General features: G+C 60.1%; 2 protein-coding genes across 2 annotated transcripts in view; one reads left to right on the top strand and one right to left on the bottom strand.

The window, feature by feature from the left end:
• Nucleotides 1-15,448, top strand: part of PYGB (glycogen phosphorylase B) — a 35,583-nt gene that overhangs the window by 17,967 nt on the left and 2,168 nt on the right. Inside the window, 14 exon segments of the mRNA NM_001035270.2 lie at nucleotides 88-199; nucleotides 490-572; nucleotides 1,399-1,542; nucleotides 1,961-2,053; nucleotides 3,351-3,497; nucleotides 4,193-4,356; nucleotides 5,010-5,124; nucleotides 5,487-5,588; nucleotides 6,113-6,260; nucleotides 10,091-10,149; nucleotides 11,706-11,847; nucleotides 13,329-13,536; nucleotides 13,973-14,107; nucleotides 15,168-15,234. Of these exon segments, the coding sequence (NP_001030347.1) occupies nucleotides 88-199; nucleotides 490-572; nucleotides 1,399-1,542; nucleotides 1,961-2,053; nucleotides 3,351-3,497; nucleotides 4,193-4,356; nucleotides 5,010-5,124; nucleotides 5,487-5,588; nucleotides 6,113-6,260; nucleotides 10,091-10,149; nucleotides 11,706-11,847; nucleotides 13,329-13,536; nucleotides 13,973-14,107; nucleotides 15,168-15,234 (1,719 nt within the window).
• Nucleotides 3,435-13,331, bottom strand: LOC132346905 (filaggrin-2). The gene is made up of 2 exons (XM_059892949.1): nucleotides 12,590-13,331; nucleotides 3,435-11,422 (listed from the first exon to the last, which is right to left on the bottom strand). Exon 2 carries the CDS (start codon nucleotides 8,838-8,840, stop codon nucleotides 7,665-7,667), a length of 1,176 nt encoding a protein of 391 aa, XP_059748932.1. The 5' UTR covers nucleotides 8,841-11,422; nucleotides 12,590-13,331; the 3' UTR covers nucleotides 3,435-7,664.

A 15,448-nucleotide genomic window follows, 5' to 3' on the forward strand; every position in this document is an offset into this window, starting at 1 on the left:
CCACCAGCGGGAGGCTGCTTCTGTGAGGGAGCCACCCCAGCCTCGGGGGGCACGGCCCAGGTTGGGGACCACGCTTTCCCTTGGCAGGTGGTGCTGGCCATGCCGTACGACACCCCGGTGCCAGGCTACAAGAACGACACCGTCAACACCATGAGGCTGTGGTCCGCCAAGGCGCCCAACGACTTCAAGCTCCACGACTGTGCGTCCCCTCCTGTCCCCACCTGGGGCCTGATCCCAGACTGACCCCAGCTGCACTCACAGCCCACAGGGCTCCCCAGCGTGGGAGGGCTGAGGGCAGGTTTCCCGTGAGCCTTAGGCTTCCCTGGGATCCCACGTCCTCCAGAAAGAGCCAGGGCCTGGGGCTGGGAGGGGCTGGGCAGCAGAGCAACCGTGGGGCGCCTTCTGCTCAGGAGTGCTTGTCCTCAGACCCATCAGGGCGCTTGTGAGCCTGACAGGCTTGAGGGTCCTGACCCCGCTCTCTGCCCTCAGTCAACGTGGGCGGCTACATCGAGGCGGTCCTGGACCGGAACCTGGCCGAGAACATCTCCAGGGTCCTGTATCCCAACGACAACGTGAGCAGCTGCTGCCGTACCAGGGGGAAAGGGGACTCTCATCTGTGCTGCCTCTCAGTGCAGGAAGCTGGGCTCCATCAGGGCCCCCCTGCACCTCACACTGGTCTCAGCTGACCTCCTGAGAGTGAGGACAGACACAGCATCCCCGACGGGGCCCAGGAGCCCCCAGCCTCACACCTCCAGTCCTCCCCGTAAAGATGGCCACAGAGCCCTCACCTCACCTGCTGCTGGAGTCTGCTCTTCGGCACCTGGTGTGGCTCCCTGAGAATCGGGGGGTGTACTTGTCGGGTGGGCCCGGCAGTGCCTATCCTGTAGTGACGCCTTGAGACCCACACGATTGTGGTTTGAAAAGCTTTGTAGGCGTTTCCCTACATGTGAGATGGGGGTCTCAGCCACGTGCTCCACAGCCCCCAGATTCTTAGCAGACGAGCCCTCAGGGCCAGCTCGGTGGGTGTGGTTTCTATTTTACCAGCGAAATATGTGCACACCGCAGCACAAGACTCTGGGCTGAAGGGCTCACAGGAAAATGCCCCCCATTCCCCATCCTACCCCACAAGATTGCAAGCAGAGTCTCCCGCTTCAGGCGTGAGGCCTCCGGACGCCTGCACCCCAGAGGTTGTGTTCCTGGCCTTGGCCCGTCGTAGGGCGCTGTGACCCCCTCCTGGCTGCACTCCTTCCCTGTCTGAGGGTCACCTGACCTTGGCCCCAGATCTGGGCTGGACCCCAGCCTGGCCCCTCCCTGGGTTGGGGGCCCCTCCCTGGGTTGGGGGCCCCAGGGCCCAAGGCCAAGGCTGAGCCCAGACTTGTCCTCTGGGCATGTCTGCAGTTCTTCGAGGGGAAGGAGCTGCGGCTGAAGCAGGAGTACTTCGTGGTGGCCGCCACCCTGCAGGACATCATACGGCGCTTCAAGTCGTCCAAGTTCGGCTGCCGCGACCCCGTCAGGACCTCCTTCGAGACGTTCCCAGACAAGGTGTGCTTGCAGAGGGGCTGAGCTGGGAGGCGAAGCCGGCCGTTTCCGGGCGGGGCCTCCTCCTTCTGGCCACAGCGGGCTGGGCCGGGCTTGGTAGGCAGCGGCTCCGCAGCCTGGGTCTCCATGTCCTCCGAGGACCGGGCCTGCGATGCTGTGAAGGGCCCTGTCGGGCAGAGCAGCCAGGTTGCAGGCTCAGTGGAGAGGCCAGCCACCCGCGTCTGCCAGGCGGGAGCAGCGTTCCGAGGTGACCTGCTCCCTGCTCCTCGGCCCGTGCTCCACACTGGGACCCAGAGCCCGTGCCGTGCCATCCACTGCCCGCGGCCGGCCCCGTGACCAGGCTCCGTGGGCAGGCAGCTGAGGACCCCAGTTCTGCACGACCGGTCGAGAGGACTGAAGGGGTCACCCTGTGTCAACGCAGGTGGCCATCCAGCTGAACGACACCCACCCAGCGCTCGCCATCCCCGAGCTCATGCGGATCCTGGTGGACGTGGAGAAGGTGGACTGGGACAAGGTGAGCTCTGCACCCCGCCCTGCTGCAGGGCTGAGGACTGGGCTGGTCCTGGGACACGGAGCGGGGCCTTCCTGAGGGCCTCGGGAAGAGAGGGACGCTGTCGCTGGGAAGACAGGGCCGGGGGAAGGAGGATGTACAGGAGCGGCTCTGGGGTTTCTCCCGAGGGCAGAGTGCTGAGTACAGGCAGCAGGGCAAAGGCCAGAGAAGAGCGGTTTTCTGGACAAGAAAAGGATTCTGACACTTGTCGGAGCTTCTCATGTATGCTTTGTCATCTTGGAACTGTGGCCAAAGACCCAGAGGTGTTCAGCTTACAGAAATACATCGTTTATTTATAGGCTTGTTCTCCTCACCTCACTTATTTTGGTCCTAGACTCTTTAGAGGGGTTTTCTTGATATCACTAAATTAAATCAACATATAAAGCCATTTTACCCCCTTTTTTAGTGCCAGAGCCCCTTTCTGGTTTGGGGTGCACCTGTGGGTGGGGCTGAGCCGGTGCAGTTCACCTCTGGCCAGCAGAGGGCGGGGCCGCGCTCTTCACCAGCTGTCCGTGGACCACGGGTGTGAAGTCAGTTTGGTGGAAATAAAGCTGCCTGGAGCTCTGTCGGGTTTGCAGAGGAAACGGGGGCGATTCCCAGGTAGCAAAGAGGTGCTTGGTTCCGTGTATGTCCCGGGTCATGACAGGAGAGTGAATCGGTTTGGTGTATGTGCTGGGTCACATCAGACGAGTAAGGGGCGAAGCACTCACCACGGGTCTGGAAAGCTCCAGGCCCCAGAGCAGAGATATGCAGCTGGCAGGGCCCTTCCTGGTGGCATCTGAGCACCTGCCTCTGACCCTACACGTGCCCCTCAGCTTGGCGTCTGGCAGCTGGTCTTCTCTATTCACTGTGGGGTTTCTGGAGTATTGCGAGCTGGTCTTCTCTATTCACTGTGGGGTTTCTGGAGTGTTGCGAGCTGGTCTTCTCTGTTCATTGTGGGGTTTCTGGAGTGTTGCGAGCTGGTCTTCTCTGAGCACTGTGGGGTGTCCTGAAATGTTGTGAATTAGTCTTCTCTGAGCTTTGTGGGGTTTCTGGAGTGTTGCGAGCTGGTCTTCTCTGTTCATTGTGGGGTTTCTGGAGTGTTGTGAACTGGTCTTCTCTGTTCATTGTGGGCTGTCTGGAGTGTTGCGAGCTGGTCTTCTCTGAACACTGTAGGGTTTCTGGAGTGTTGCGAGCTGGTCTTCTCTGTTCATTGTGGGGTGTTCTGGAGTGTTGGGAACTGGTCTTCTCTGAACACTGTGGGGTTTATGGATTTTCACAGGCCTGGGAAATCACAAAGAAGACTTGTGCATACACCAACCACACGGTGCTGCCTGAGGCCTTGGAGCGCTGGCCAGTGTCCATGTTTGAGAAATTGCTGCCGCGGCACCTGGACATCATCTACGCCATCAATCAGAGGCACCTGGACGTGAGCATGGCGGGGCAGCGGGGGTGCACCTGCAGGGCCCGCCCATCCTGTCGTGATGGGGGGAGGAGGGCCGCGCCTGCTCCCCTGAGCCCTCTTCTCCACTCCATATCGGACTGTCAGGCCTGAAACAGGTGCTTCTTGAACAGAATAGACTCTGCTCACAGAGGACTTGGGGCCTGGGGGCTGGCCCTTGGCAGAGATGGTGGCTGGTCCCCACACTGGGAGCCCTGCTTTTGGGGTTAGGGGGAGCCCTTTTTCCCATATCTGAGGAGGTTCAGCTGTAAGTGTCTGTTCCTGGCACGCCAGAGGCCTTTGTCCCGAGCCATCACTGCAGCGTTTGGGTGATGGGGAAAAGTCACCTGTGTCTTTTCTCTGTCACGCATAGAGAGGATGCTGGTACAGGAACGGGGGGACTTAGGGTTCAGGTGTGATGATTTTCCTCCTTTTGATCTTTTGGTGAAAGAGTGGCTGTTCTCACTGCTAGACTGTGGTTACATCCTGCCTGGGCCACCGGGCGCAGCATCTTCATCTCTTCCTGTGGGTCACACGGCACCTGCTCAGCTCCGCCAAGTCCACGGGCTGAGCCCACGGCTCCCTGGGCCCAGGCAGCCCTGTGCTCAGGGCTAGCCAGCCTGGGTTCTAGCCTGCCTGGGGGAGCAGCCCCCGCCCTCCTGCTCACTGCTCTGTCCTTGTAGCATGTGGCCGCCCTGTTCCCTGGGGACGTGGACCGCCTGAGGAGGATGTCGGTGATCGAGGAAGGGGACTGCAAGCGGATCAACATGGCGCACCTGTGTGTCATTGGGTCCCACGCCGTGAACGGCGTGGCAAGGATCCACTCTGAGATCGTGAGGCAGTCAGTGTGAGTGGGGGGCGCCCTTCAGCTCCCACCCCATCCCTGCCACCTGCAGCACAGTGGCTGAGGCTGGTAACCACCCAGAGCTCAGTGGTGGGAGGGTGAGCCTCTGGCTCAATGGACGATGCTGGGGGTGAGCCCTCTTGTCACTAGGAGCCCCTCCGGCTGTCAGTGTTCTCCGTCTCTCCAGGCGGAAGATCTGCTCCTGGAGCACCTGCCTGGGGATGAGGGGCCCCGGGCCAGATGTGGGGAGGTCAGGGCTGAGGTCAGGGCTGGGGCTCATCCCCGAGAGGAACGAGGGATTCCGAGGGCAGGTTCCCTGCTCCAGCCCCTCTCCATGGGACGGGATCTCAGAATTCCGTCTTTCAGTCCTCATCCCAGTCCTCGAGTGGGACACCTGCCGTGAGCGCCCAGTGGCCTTCATCCTCAGGGCTGGCCTGAGGCTTTGTGTGATGTACCGTTTTATCCCCACTGTCTGTCCGCGGCCCGCTGTCAGGACCAGTGGGAGGAGGCCAGGCTCCAGCCACCTGCCGGGGTGGTTGGGCTCCTGGGGAGACAGACAGCAAGGCTGGGTCCGGGGCCCTCCAGAGGGCCCTGTGCCCTTTGCCCACCTTGTTCCAACCAGCGTTTGCCGAGTCGCCTGTGGTCTGTGTGTTTAGCTTTAAGGACTTTTACGAGCTGGAGCCCCAGAAGTTCCAGAATAAGACGAACGGCATCACGCCCCGCCGCTGGCTGCTCCTGTGTAACCCAGGGCTGGCAGAAACCATCGTGGAGGTGAGGCCGGTGCCCCTGGGCCCACCTGGGGCTGTGTGGGTGCGACCCACCCCCTTGTGTATGGAGAGTGGGGGCTCCTAGATCAGTGGAGGGTGGGCACTGCCGCCCACAGGTGTGACCAGCCTGGCGGTTGGTCGGCAGCCCTGGCAGTCCGTGCAGGAGTTCAGAGGGGGTCCTGGGCTTCAGGTCCAGCTTGTGAGTCCTGACGAGATGTGTGAGCTGGGAATGGGGTCATTGTTGAGTTGTTCCCGTGTTCTTGAGCGGCCCCGGTGTACAAGATCTCCTGGGAGGGGGTGTGGTGGAGATGAGCGGCCAAAGGGGACACAGAGCGCAGAAGCTGTGTATCCCTCACGGTTCTGCAGAGAATCGGGGAGGGTTTCCTGACAGACCTGAGCCAACTGAAGAAGCTGCTGCCACTGGTCGGGGACGAGGCACTCATCAGGGACGTGGCCCAGGTCAAGCAGGTAGGCCTGGCATGGGGCCAGGAGCCCAGCCCCCACTCGGCCCTGTGGAGGGGCCCTGGGTCCTCTGGGAGAGCTTGTCTGCGGGGGAAGCACGTGGGAATAGATGCAGGCCCCGCATCTCCACTCGAGGTACTGTCTGCGCCCCCAGGCCCCCCACAGCCGCCTCACGGCCAGGCAGGCCGGCTCTCCGGGCGGCCTCTGAAGACCGAGACTGACCCTCTGCTACGCCACTGGCCTGGCCCTGGGGGCCCAGAAATAGTGTTCACTTCAGGGTCTCCGCCCCTGTCTTCTCGTCTCCTCTTTCTGCTTTTCTCACCCTCGCTTCTCTCCCAGGGTTTGCTTGTTGGTCTGGTTTCTTGCTTAGCTCTGAGCTCTCGTGCGGATCCACTCTCAGGGTCATGCTTCCCCGCTTCTGCCCACGTGGACCGTGTCCTCCCTGGGGCGGCCCCTCCCTACCGTGTCTCTGACAGGCTCACAGGCTCAGCCTTGTGGACACCCCACTGTCCTTACCTCTGTTCTCCCAGGAAAATAAGGTCAAGTTCTCCGCCTTCCTGGAGAAGCAGTACGGGGTCAAGGTCAACCCCTCGTCCATGTTCGACGTGCACGTGAAGAGGATCCATGAGTACAAGCGGCAGCTGCTCAACTGCCTGCACGTGGTCACCTTGTACAACCGTGAGTGTCCTGCCCGCACCCCCCGCCATGGACCAGGCCTTTTTCTCACGCGCTTGATCTGACGTGACACGTTCGCTTTAAGCAGCGACTTCTGGTTTCCTGTGTTCACAGCAGAGCAGCTACAAGGAGTGAGATGTGAGCTCAGAGGTTGGGGAGCTTGAGGCCCAGGGGACGCCCTGCCTCTGGGGTGGGGCCTTGGGATCCCTGGAGGCTGTGTCGTAGGTTCTCTGTGTAGCCTTTCTTTCACATTTAGTTATTATTAGACTTGTTTACAGTTACCTGGAGACACTTTACTCAGCAAGGGAGGCATTTAAAGTGCACTCTTGGAAGATGGAATAGTATGTTACGTCTGTACGCCTTAAACTAGTAACGTTTAAGTGGCATTTAATTTTGAAGCAAATGTGAATCAAAGAGCTCCCTAACCACAAAGTCACTATGAACATTTTCTAGTTCTATAAATGAGGTAATAAAGCCTCAAGGAAACCCACAAGGTTTTTTAAATTTTGTAACATAGTAACATAGCAGCAGCAGTAGTAACATAGTAATATTAATAGTAAAATAGTAAAGTGAATCCTAATTTTGAAAACAAAGGAACCGCAAATACAGCTCTTCTAGAGAATGTCAGCTCCCCAGTTCCCACGAGGGAGACTTGGTCCCCAGGGCCCCACCCGGTCACTCATGAGACAGTTCAGATGCTGGTTTCGGTTCAGCGGCTCTGACCCAGTGCTCAGAAAAGGCCCAGGGGAGCGCCCTCCCGTGCGTGTGACCCAGGCATCTCCTGGGTCGGAGACGGCAGTTCCCGGAGACTGTGTTTTGAGCCGGGGTTTCCTTTCACAGTTGTGATTTCCTGCATTTCCTTTGTCGTTGCCCCAGCGGTGCCCCCGAGTCCCCTGCTCCTGAGCAGCGGGTCGGGTCTCCCAGAGGCCTGCCCTCCCTCCCCGCCCCCTCTGGTGGCCAGGGCCACCTACTGCCCCCCGCACTGCCCCTGCTCGGGGCCTTGGCAGCGTTCTGACGGGACTGACAGGGCGTGCGCCCCCCACCCACTCATCCACCGGTGTGTGTGTGCACGGGGGTGTGCTTGTGGTCTCCCCACGGGCAGCCCCCTCACCGTGCCCTGACTTGGGTCCCAGTCTGCTGTGAGGGCCGTCCAGTCACCCCTCTGCTTGGTTCCTGCGACCCGGGGTCTTCTGTGTCCGCGGCGTCGGTGGCCTTTCCCAGGAAGGGTGACTGGGCTGAGGTGATGTCCTCGGCCTCGCTCTTTCCTGAGGTAGCGCGGTCAGGAGGGTGGTCCTCGGGGGCAGCTCTCTTGGCCGGTTCGTCCGGCTCAGCTGTCGCTGGCCATCCGGTCAGTTCTCTCCATGCTCGAGGCCCTCTGAGCGTGTTGGCTGGTGTCTTCTCTCCCGTCTAAGGAGTGCTTTGAAATACGTGGAAACCCGGATCCGGCTTTCTCCTCCTGGGGCTCTGGTGCGGTGTGGGGTTGGGGTTTTCTCCCACCGTCGTTCCGCCCGTGGCGGGCTCGCTCCCCTCTTTTCTGCCCCGTGCTGTCTGCTGCTCCTGTCTCCGTGCTGTTCTCTGCCTGTTTCTCCTCCCTGTGCTTTCTGTGATCGGGTCGCACCTCATGGGGCCGTTCTGCCTTGTGGCCTGTGTTTTCCCCCACCTTGGTGTTGCGTTTTGGGCTGTGGTCTCCCGTCTGCGTTGACCATCCTCATAGGCTGGAGACTTACGGGGGGTGGCTTCCACTTCCCTTGTCTGTGGCGAAGCTGTGTATTGGGGTCGGAGGAGCTGCATCAAGGCCCTGGTCGTGAGCTCAGGGCACTGTAGGCCTCCCAGCTCCAGATGCCTCTCTGAGGCCATGTCCCTCTCTGTGGCCATGAACCTCTCTGTGACTGTGTCCCCTCTCTGAGGCCATGTCCCCTCTCTGAGGCTGTGTCCCTCTCTGAGGTTGTAAACCTCTCCGAGGCTGTGTTCCCTCTCCGAGGCCGTGTCCTCTCTCCAAGGCTGTGTCCTCTCTCCGAGGCCGTGTCCTCTCTCTGTGGCAGTGTCCCTCTCTGAGGCTGTGTCCCCTCTCTGAGGCCGTGTCCACTCTCTGAGGCCGTGTCCCCTCTCTGAGGCCATGTCCCCTCTCCGTGGCCATGTCCCTTTCTGAGGTCGTGAACCTCTCTGAGGTCGTGTCCCTCTCCGAGGCCGTGTTCCCTCTCTGAGGCCGTGTCCCCTCTCTGTGACCGTGTCCCTCTCCGAGGTCATGTCCCCTCTCCGAGGCCATGTCCTCTGTCTGTGGCAGTGTCCCTCTCCAAGGCTGTGTCCCCTCTCCGAGGCCATGTCCCCTGTCTGAGGCCGTGTCCCCTCTTTGTGACCGTGTCCCTCTCCGAGGCCGTGTCCCCTCTCCGAGGCTATGTCCTCTGTCTGTGGCAGCGTCCCTCTCTGAGGCCGTGTCCCCTCTCCGAGGCCATGTCCCCTCTCTGAGGCCGTGTCCCTCTCTGAGGCTGTGAACCTCTCTGAGGCCGTGTCCCCTCTCTGTGACTGTGTCCCCTCTCTGAGGCCGTGTCCCCTCTCTGTGACCGTGTCCCTCTCCGAGGTCATGTCCCCTCTCCGAGGCCATGTCCCCTCTCTGAGGCCGTGTCCCTCTCTGAGGCTGTGAACCTCTCTGAGGCCGTGTCCCCTCTCTGAGGCCGTGTCCCCTCTCTGTGACTGTGTCCCCTCTCTGAGGCCGTGTCCCCTCTCTGAGGCTGTGAACCTCTCTGAGGCCGTGTCCCCTCTCTGAGGCCGTGTCCCCTCTCTGTGACTGTGTCCCCTCTCTGAGGCCGTGTCCCCTCTCTGTGACTGTGTCCCCCCCTCTGTGGCTCTAATTCCAGGCTGGCTCAGGAGGCATCATGGCCTGTGGGCCTCTGCCCACCAGGTTGTCCAGGCCCCTTTCCGAGGTTTCCCTGTGGGAAAGGGGCTGACATAGTCCACCCGCCCAGCCCTCAGGGGCTCTTTGCCTGCCTCGCCCCCTCCCTCCCCACGAGGCCGGGATTCCTGAGACCCTGCGCTCACAGCCCCATCTCCCACCCATCTCGTGGCCCGGCAGGACTTGCTCAGTGATCTGGAGTTTGCGTATTTTTCTTCTTCACAATGTAGCTCGTGGATTTGGGGCTTTTTTTTTTTTTCCTTGTTCTCTAGGTCACTTTGTCCACTATCTGGAAGCAGGAAGGTTCAAAACTCAGGGACTACAGGAACCTGAGGTCAGACGTTAAAGATCAGCCACGCCCCTTAGCAGTTCCTGTAAATCTCCTGGGCGATTCCCAACCCTGGTGAATACTGTTCAGGGCAGCCCCGCACCTCTGTAGACACCACCACCCCGATGAAATCTGAAAACCCAGTGGCCTGGCAAGGACACCTCATTCTGCTGGGGCTGGAGGCGAGCTGTCTGTTCCTGTGCAGGAAAGCTCTGGGGGGGGCTTCTCACCCTCTGTCCCAGTAGGGAGGGGGCTCAGGGGTCTCACTGACACCCTGTGCAGGTTAATCACCACTGTCCCAAGGTCAACCCATTTTCGAGTGCCCATCACACGCAAGGGCCTTCAGTCCTGGTCACCAGACCCAAAGGAGCTCCTGTCTAGGCTGTTCTGGACACAAAGGCGCAGCTTTTCCAGTGAACCTTCTGGAAGAATCTGCTTCTGGTTAGCCTTTGGCACCAACCTGGACACAGTGCAGAGTTCTGTAAACAGAAGCTCCTGCGGTGCACCGCTTGCATTGGGCTGGTCTCTGAGGATGCTCGTCTCTGTGGCAAGCACAAGGCTCAGGCGTATCTGGCTCCAGTTGTCTCACTTGGCTGTCTTCTGTTTGTCTTGCAGGAATAAAGAAGGACCCGACCCAGGCCTTTGTGCCCAGGACTGTCATGATCGGGGGCAAGGTGAGGTGACGGCCTCTATGCTCTTGCTTGGCGTTGGGTGGGAACATACAGACCACCATGCTTTTCTGCAGTGTCCCTGTATCTGGGCTGGATGCTGCGGGTGGCTGGGCGCCGACCTGCACACAAAGCCCGGAGGTCCCGGCCCCAGCTGTGCCTCTGGGCCAGGACGTTCAGGTGTCTCGTCAGCTTGACCACAGGAAGGGAGCTGGATGGGGCCCCTGCCTGCCCAGGGCAGTAGGGTCCCCAGGGCCAGCATCCAGTGGGGAAGCACCGTTCCTCGGTGTGACTGCCAGCGTTCCACACGTCCCCTGCATCTTTGTGCTGAGTGGACACCAGTCACTGACTGCTTCATCAGCGAGATGTGGGCCTGCTCTCAGCCTGGCCTCACGCGTTTTATTTACCGTGGCACGTGCTTTAGGACACGTGATCATGGAGTCCCAGTGTGTTGCCAGGGGGTGTCGGCGGGTCCCACCACAGGTCTCTGGACTCTAGGCCCCGTGTCCCCACCCTCTGCCACCTTTCCCAGGAGCCTGGGCACGGCTGCTTCATGGGGGCCGCAAGCGGGCACAGGCTTGTTCTCTCTTCCGACTTGAGCAGCTGCACAGGTGGAGGCACCCTGTGGGCTCCCCCAGCTCAGGCAGCAGCTCACACCCGCCGTGTTCTGTCTCAGCCACGCCCCCACCCCCGACTCCTGCTGTTCCTGAAACAGATTCTGCACAGCATCTGTTTCATTTGTCAGTATTTCCATATGCATTTCTCAGAGATGGGGACTGTCAAAAAGTTTTAAAATGTGTTTTAGAAACGAAAATCCAGAGGAAAAAAGAATCAAAGAACGTCCACAAACCTGTTGCCTGATTTCTGCTGAAGTTTCTCAAAGTAGATTACAAACAGTAACATTTCACCCCTAAGAGCTTCATTAGTTGTCTTCCCAGTGACGTTTTCCTGCAAAACCACACAACGCCACCATCACATCCACAACACTTGACAAGATTCCTCCACATCATTAAATACCCAGCCAGGGCCACGTGCCTGGCTGTCTTATTAGAAATCTTGTTTGTTTGAATCAGGACCCGGTATGGCGCCAGGCAGCTGTGTCTCGTCCACAGGTTTCCGTCCACATCCCCTTTTTTCCCTGCAGTTTTTTACAGAAATCAGGTTGTGTGTCTCCCCCAGACCATGTCCCTCTGGTATCTCCCAGAACCTTCGTGGGTTCCCCGTGTTTCCTGGAGGTTGGTAGTCAGTCCTCAGGGATCCTTGTTCCCTCTCTCCATTTCTGAAAAACAAACTAGAATCAGGAACCCCAGTTTGAGGCTGACAGATCTGTGCGTGTGGGTAAGGGGCTGTCACGAGAGGTGCTTGGTCGGCACCAAGGGAGCGGCTGGGGTGCCGCGCCTCGTGGGCCTGTCGGGTTGAAGGACACACAGATGCCATGACCTCAGCCCCCGTGGGGCCCCCTCCCAGCAGCCAAGCCACTCAGCTGGGCGCGTCGAAACCAGGCCGCAGTGACCCTGCCCTGAGCACAGGGTGTGTGCTGTGTGCTCCTTTCCCCGTTGCAGGCAGCGCCCGGCTACCACATGGCTAAGAAGATCATCAAGCTGGTCACGTCCATTGGCAACATCGTCAACCATGACCCGATTGTGGGCGACAGGCTCAAAGTGATCTTCCTGGAAAACTACCGGGTGTCTTTGGCTGAGAAAGGTGAGCCTGCCCTGCCCGATGCCACAGGCGGCCCTTGCTGGTCAGGGTCTGTCTTGCCTCCAGGCAGATTAATGGCTCTGACACCACGTTCCCCAGCCAGAGGCGCCCCTGTCTGGTAGCCAAGGCCCTGGTCTCTGTACTTCCTGCCCTCCCCTCCTCGCGCCTCTGCCCCTCAGCTTGGTCTTTCTGCCCCTGGGCTCGCTCTTGGTGGCCCGTGCCCCCTGCTCTCCCCGTGCCCCCCGCTCTCCCCCTGCCCCAAGGATGCTTATGTTTGTCCCCACCTGTTCATTCTGGCCTGCATCTGCTCTGGGGGTGTCTAGCTGGGGCCCCTCCACCGTAGGAGTCCTGGGTATGTGTTGCCACCCAGAGAAGGGCCTGTGGCCACATGTGCCTCAGAGCAGGGCTCTCCTGAGCTGGACTGGCCTTTCTAAGGCAGCCACTTCTGGAGACCTGGCAGGAAGTGCGAGGAAACCTGAGCCTGGAATCATGGCCCGAGTCGCAGCCCCTCTGGTCCAGGGACTGTACGCTGCCCTCCAGGCGTCCAGTGGAGGGCAGGCTCTCACACTCCCTCCCTCTCCAGTGCGGCCAGGTCATCAGCACCATCCCTGGGATCCCGCCACTGCCCTGCACCATCTGTGGCTCCGGGGTTGGGTTGTGGTTTGTGCTTCACTGAGCTTCTCACACGTCTCACACTTTGCCGCCTGGAACTCCCAAGCTAGCTCTTGCACTTCCTAGAACTGACCTCGGGGACAGGCCCCATGCTCCCCAGCTCTTGGACTTGCTGTGGTCATGTGTCCACCATCCCGTCTGCTCATGTCCTTCTGCCCGAGGGGCCAGGGGTGCCTGTGTCTCCATCCTGGCACCTGGGCCTGACCGTGAAGACAAGGCCGGACTCTGGACTTGGTTGACTCTGAGTGCCCGTTGGTTGGGTTGGGGAAGCAGCATCCATCAGCCCTGAGGACCAGCTGAGGATGCAGGAGTAGGGACGCCGAGGCAGGCAGGATGGAAGCCGCGCTCCTGCCGCCATGGCAAGACCCTCACAGGAACCCGAGTGTGGGAGAAGCCACCCAGCTGCTGGGGGGTTGTGACTCAGCTGCCACGCCCAGTCTGTACAGAGGGGCTCCTGGGCATGAGGCCACGGGAAGACTGTCCCCAGTCCTCTGCTTCTGCGAGAGTCAATTCCTTTCGAAGTCATTTAAGGAGCCTACAGGCTGATGGACTAAGACAGCAGTGATGTCAGGATACAAGGGAAAGAATACCCCACCTGGTTTTGGTACGGCCCTGGTTTGCAGGTTCTAGAACAGAGGGCCTCTGCCACTGCAGGGCTTCTCGGCATCTCCACGTGGACCCGCTGCCTCGGGCTGCGGGTCAGGAAGGGGAGCTGTGTGGGGTGGGGGCGCAGCGCACGGTGTCCCCTTGCCGTTGCTGTTGCTCGTGTGCCTCCTGACTGACGGGTCTTGCCCGTGCCCTGCTCCCCGCAGTCATTCCCGCCGCCGACCTGTCGCAGCAGATCTCCACCGCGGGCACCGAGGCCTCGGGCACGGGCAACATGAAGTTCATGCTCAACGGGGCCCTCACCATCGGCACCATGGACGGGGCCAATGTGGAGATGGCCGAGGAGGCCGGGGCCGAGAACCTCTTCATCTTTGGTCTGCGGGTGGAGGATGTGGAGGCCCTAGACCGGAAAGGGTGGGTCCCTCTCGAGGCCTCCATCTCCTCTACGTGTCCCACACCCATGGATACCTTGAGGGGGTCCCAGCTTGGCCTTGTTGCCTGAAATCCCTCAGGGGACCCAGGGAGGCCACAGGCACCAGGGGCTGAACCCAAATGGTGGGAACCTTGTCAGCCCGCTTTGGGCCCTGTCCCGTGTCTGCTGCACGCCTCCCTCTCCCAAGATTCCCTGATGGCTCTCAAGTCCCACTTAACGTGTTATTTTCTTCTGCCAAGTCCTGGCACAGACTGGGGGTGGGAGCTCTGTGGGAACCTTTGAGCAGCTCCTCCTGGAGGACCATCTCAGCCACCACGTGTCTGTACCAGGAGGAGTTGGGGGTGATGTGCCCTCGGCGGCCAGCCCGACCTGGCTGGCCCCGGCCCCACCTGCTCACGAGTCCGCTGTCTCCTGCAGGTACAACGCCCATGAGTACTACGACCGCTTGCCCGAGCTGCGGCAGGCTGTGGACCAGATCAACGGCGGCTTCTTCTCCCCCCGAGAGCCCGACTGCTTTAAGGACGTTGTCAACATGCTGCTGAACCATGACAGGTGGGATAGGACCCACGTCCCTCCCCACCACTGGGTCAGACAGAGGGTGCCCAAGAGCACACATCATTTGGGGCAAAGCCTGGGCTTCGGTGAGGCTCACCTCCACCTCAGCCCATGGCCAGAGGCTCGGCCACATCCAGGCACTCAGGCTTGTGGGACCTCTGACCGTGCTTGGCAAGCCTTGGAGCCTGGTGATGGGATTGCACGACAAGCAGGAGGTGATGTCACCTCTGTGGGTGGATGGAGGTGATGTCACCTCTGTGGGTGGATGGAGGTGACGTGCCTGGGGTACAGGGAGCCTGGGTGTTAACTACTGCTGGGAGTCCAGGAGTGGTTCAGGTAGAATGAACTTGTGAGGCTATAAGTCTCTACGTGGTTGGTGTTTTATGACAAGCACTGACACGGGGTGATGCGTCTCTGGGCACAACCTTGCTCACTTGTCACAGGTCGACAGTTCCATCTACCTTGACCAGAGGCCTCTGCTCCACCCTGGTAAAATGCGGGTCTGCTGAAGGCCGAGAATCGACCTTTATTCATTCCAGTTTCAGTTCCCGTGGGTTAGTCTTGTCATATTCCAATGAATATCGTCTGCTGGCTTCTGTCAGACCCGATCATAACTCCGCGCATGCCTGGAGCTGGGCGCTCAGTCCTGCTGATTCTGGGATCCAGGAGGGACTTTACAGGGTTCTATGAATTGTGATCCCGATTCAGTTGTAAACAAAACACGTTTATGTGTCATAAATCCTGCATCACCAGTTGTCAACTCGTGAGACCTGAGAACAGGTGGTGGTGGAGCCTGCGTCCCCTGGGCCCCCCTGGAGGTGGAGGGGGACCTTAATCTGTGTTCCTGGAATCCACGGGCACAGTTTCTTTCAACAGCATGGGGCTATAATAAGGTTTTTCTAGAGTAGTGTCTGCAGGACAGCAGTGTTGCTCAGAGCGCAGCCACTGTGGCCACCCCTTCCTGTGGAGCACAGACGCAGCCAGCCAAACCTGGGGGCCCTTTTCCTGACCTCCCCTTCACCACCCGCCCAGCCCAGCTTCCTGTCTCCCATTTCAGGTTCAAGGTGTTTGCGGATTATGAAGCGTACGTGGCGTGCCAGGCCCGGGTGGACCAGCTGTACCGGGTGAGGTTCTTGGGCCCTGGCAGGGAAGTTGCAGGATGGGACCATGTCCTGCTGTCTCGGGCCACTCTCGGGAGCTTGCAGCTGACCTAGTGGCCCAGAGCAGGTTGGGCTTATTCCTCTCTTGCTCAGGGACTGCCTCAGCTGGGCATCTGCCTGGGCTACCTAGGACCCTTGGGCCCAGGCTGCTGTCCACACCAGCACGCATGCCCCTGCA

This window comes from Bos taurus, chromosome 13 (assembly GCF_002263795.3).
Source record: "Bos taurus isolate L1 Dominette 01449 registration number 42190680 breed Hereford chromosome 13, ARS-UCD2.0, whole genome shotgun sequence".
NCBI classification, from domain to species: Eukaryota; Metazoa; Chordata; class Mammalia; order Artiodactyla; family Bovidae; genus Bos; species Bos taurus.

What these genes read in the sequence shown, in the direction of transcription:
- LOC132346905 (XM_059892949.1), bottom strand. Translation starts at nt 8,840, where the DNA reads ATGACCTCGGAGAGGGACACGGTCACAGAGAGGGGACACGGCCTCAGA.